The sequence below is a fragment of the Aphanomyces astaci genome, assembly GCF_000520075.1.
Source record: "Aphanomyces astaci strain APO3 unplaced genomic scaffold supercont1.510, whole genome shotgun sequence".
In the NCBI taxonomy this organism is placed as follows: domain Eukaryota; phylum Oomycota; class Saprolegniomycetes; order Saprolegniales; family Verrucalvaceae; genus Aphanomyces; species Aphanomyces astaci.
In genome coordinates, this window is record NW_009798773.1 from 2,458 (window position 1) to 5,056 (window position 2,599).

At 44.4% G+C, this 2,599-nt stretch overlaps 1 protein-coding gene across 1 annotated transcript; it reads right to left on the reverse strand.

Annotated features, from left to right (window-relative positions):
* Window positions 1-1,201: 1,201 nt before the first annotated feature.
* H257_19348 (hypothetical protein) lies at window positions 1,202-1,780 on the reverse strand (the record flags this gene model as incomplete). The annotated part of the gene is made up of 2 exons (XM_009848494.1): window positions 1,202-1,531; window positions 1,778-1,780. The coding sequence occupies 2 exons, from the start codon at window positions 1,778-1,780 to the stop codon at window positions 1,202-1,204; spliced, it is 333 nt and encodes a 110-aa protein (XP_009846796.1).
* Window positions 1,781-2,599: the final 819 nt, after the last annotated feature.

Here is a 2,599-nt window from a genome sequence, read left to right on the forward strand (position 1 = left end):
ACGTTGAGGTTAGAGATTTACATTCGAACGAATCACTTCAGCACCGAAACTCTCTGTTCAAACCTCTGTCTGGAGTGAAATTCAATTTATCCATCGTGCAGTTGTATACCGTAAACGAGTTAATAAGTATAAATGTGACATTTCTCCGACGGATTTTACGCCACACTATCACTGGATGTTGTGCCTAATTCACGCTATGTAATTGGTCAGCGTACATTCTGACGAATAGTCTGTCCACATGCAAGTTTTAGGTAAAACTTGCACGACCAATTTATAATAGAACATCAAAATTGGGTACTGAGTATTTTGCGCGTAGCTTCGTCATTTTTAATCCCTTTTCGATAAAATCAACGCCAAATTGACCGTCTTGATGCGGGTTATTTGAACAAATTGGAGCTAGAAACGTCGCTTGGTGCTTAGTTTCGTAGACACTCCATACGCCCCAGTAGCTGCGGTGTTGCCTCAATCATGATGGAATGGAGTAAAAAACGGTCGATGCCAATCAAAGCACGCGCCATGTTGAAAAGACGCTCGGCTATGTTTAACGTTGGGGTGACAGCACCAAGGAGGACATATGTGTCATTCTCGTTGGCCAGGCGCGCACGTTTCAACACCCTTACGGCAAATCTAGCCTCTTCGTCCAAGGCATTGTCTGCGCCTTAGTTGCTTCGCAGTGCAGCAACGGCCAACTTCTCTGGCCGAGTGAGCATGAGACCACGTTGAAGTTTCGTGATGGTATTTCAAAATTTGGGTTACCGCAATATTTGCTGATCCACCTAATATATTCCAAGTCTACTTGAAATATTTCATATATACACCTCATGAAACTTTGTAACAATGTAATGCTCAAAGCTGGGGAAGTCAACGACAAGAGCATCAAAGAGAGTTCGAACCTGCCACATTACAGGGTCGGTAGACTGCAAACTCGCTTTGACACGGATTCTACCTTCTTCAAATCTTCCAGGAGACATTTCAACTTCTTCGTTTCACCAAGCGTTCATAGAATTTCCAAAATAGTGTTGTCCTCGTGGTCGAGATATTCTCGAAGCTCGAAAAATCGCTGAAGCATGGCAAACGTCGAACTCTAACGAGTGTCTTGGTGGAGAATTGGTCGTAGCTCTGTCCGAAACCTACGATTTCAAATATACAATTTAGAAATTGAAAATAAATATGATAAATTATATTAAACAATAAAATAGACTTACAGGAGTTTGGAGGCCTGGTTGAGTGTTCGCAGCTTGATCATCAGCTGTTGTATCTTGGCGAGCTCATCCACATGCTCCTGCGTGTACGCCTTGACCGCAAGATTCAATCGGTGGCTGGCGCAGCCAATCAACGACACGGACATAAGCGCGGCTAACTTGTTGACGCCGCAGTTGTCGCCCACAAAGAAGACACATTGCTTAATGGCCTTCTTGTACAAGGCCAAGAACGACTTGATCGCAGTGTAGTGCGTCTTCGCACTGTGGTCGTCATCCGGCTCGTGGATGATGGTCGTCAGCGACAGGAGCTGCTGCACATGGACTCCATCCTATTCATACGACCCAAACACTGCAACGTAGTGCTCGGAGTTATGGGTCCAACCGTCGAAAACAATGCCAAACGATCCGGAGTTTCTTTCGAAATATATTTTTCGACGACTTCAGTAAGCCGTAAAATGTTGTCGCGAAGGGTACAAGAGAAATAGTCGGCAAATTCGTAATTCTAAAAAATTATGTTTGAGCTGTGTATGTTCAAAAATCATAATCGGTACAGGTCAACGAATCATATTCCATACCATAACGACTCGGACGTGACGTGAAAACCATTCGGACAGAGCTTCAGACACAGAAATATTTGAGGAATTAATACAATTGCTGCATACAAATTCCAAGCTTGCTTCACGTAATTAAAATAACGATGATAGGATAAGTACAGCGTAACTAGAGACTGCACATCAACGACAACCGCAAGTCCTTACTACTACTCTGGTCCACTAAAAGAGTCCGGTTTACACTTGGATTGGCGGAATTTTTCTAATTTTGCGTTTCATTGCAATATGATTGGCTTACCAAAAAGCGCGAAATTTCCTCTTTGATTGGCTCATTTGAGCGCTTTCCAGATCGTTCTGCCTCAAAAGTTACAGCGGAAAAAAAAAAGTGCTCATTCACGCTACACGATCATAGACCCGCTGATAAGCCAAAATTCAATTTTACACCTCGTGCTCAATACACTTCTTGCTCCCGTCGTCTTCGTCGTCTTGACTGTACCAATGCCAAGTCCTACAACCCCCCACCAGCCAAACCACGACAAGCGCAAGCTCTCCGACCTTGAGCGTCGCGCCATCTATGAGACGCTCCTTGGGCGCAGTAACAACGGCCGCATCGCCCATGGAGAGTACACCACGACCGCCGCCACTTGTGTCATTGGAAGACGGTCGCACGCATCTGGAAGCGTGGACAAGAGTCGCTCCGCAATGGCAGCGTTGTTGCCGTTGTCAACGCACGTTTCAAAGGTAAAACCTCTCGATTTCAATATTTTTACGTTTTGGTATTAATTTGTACAAATATCGATTTTAACAATTGTACTATGATAGGGAATTCGGGCCCAAAAGTGCAAC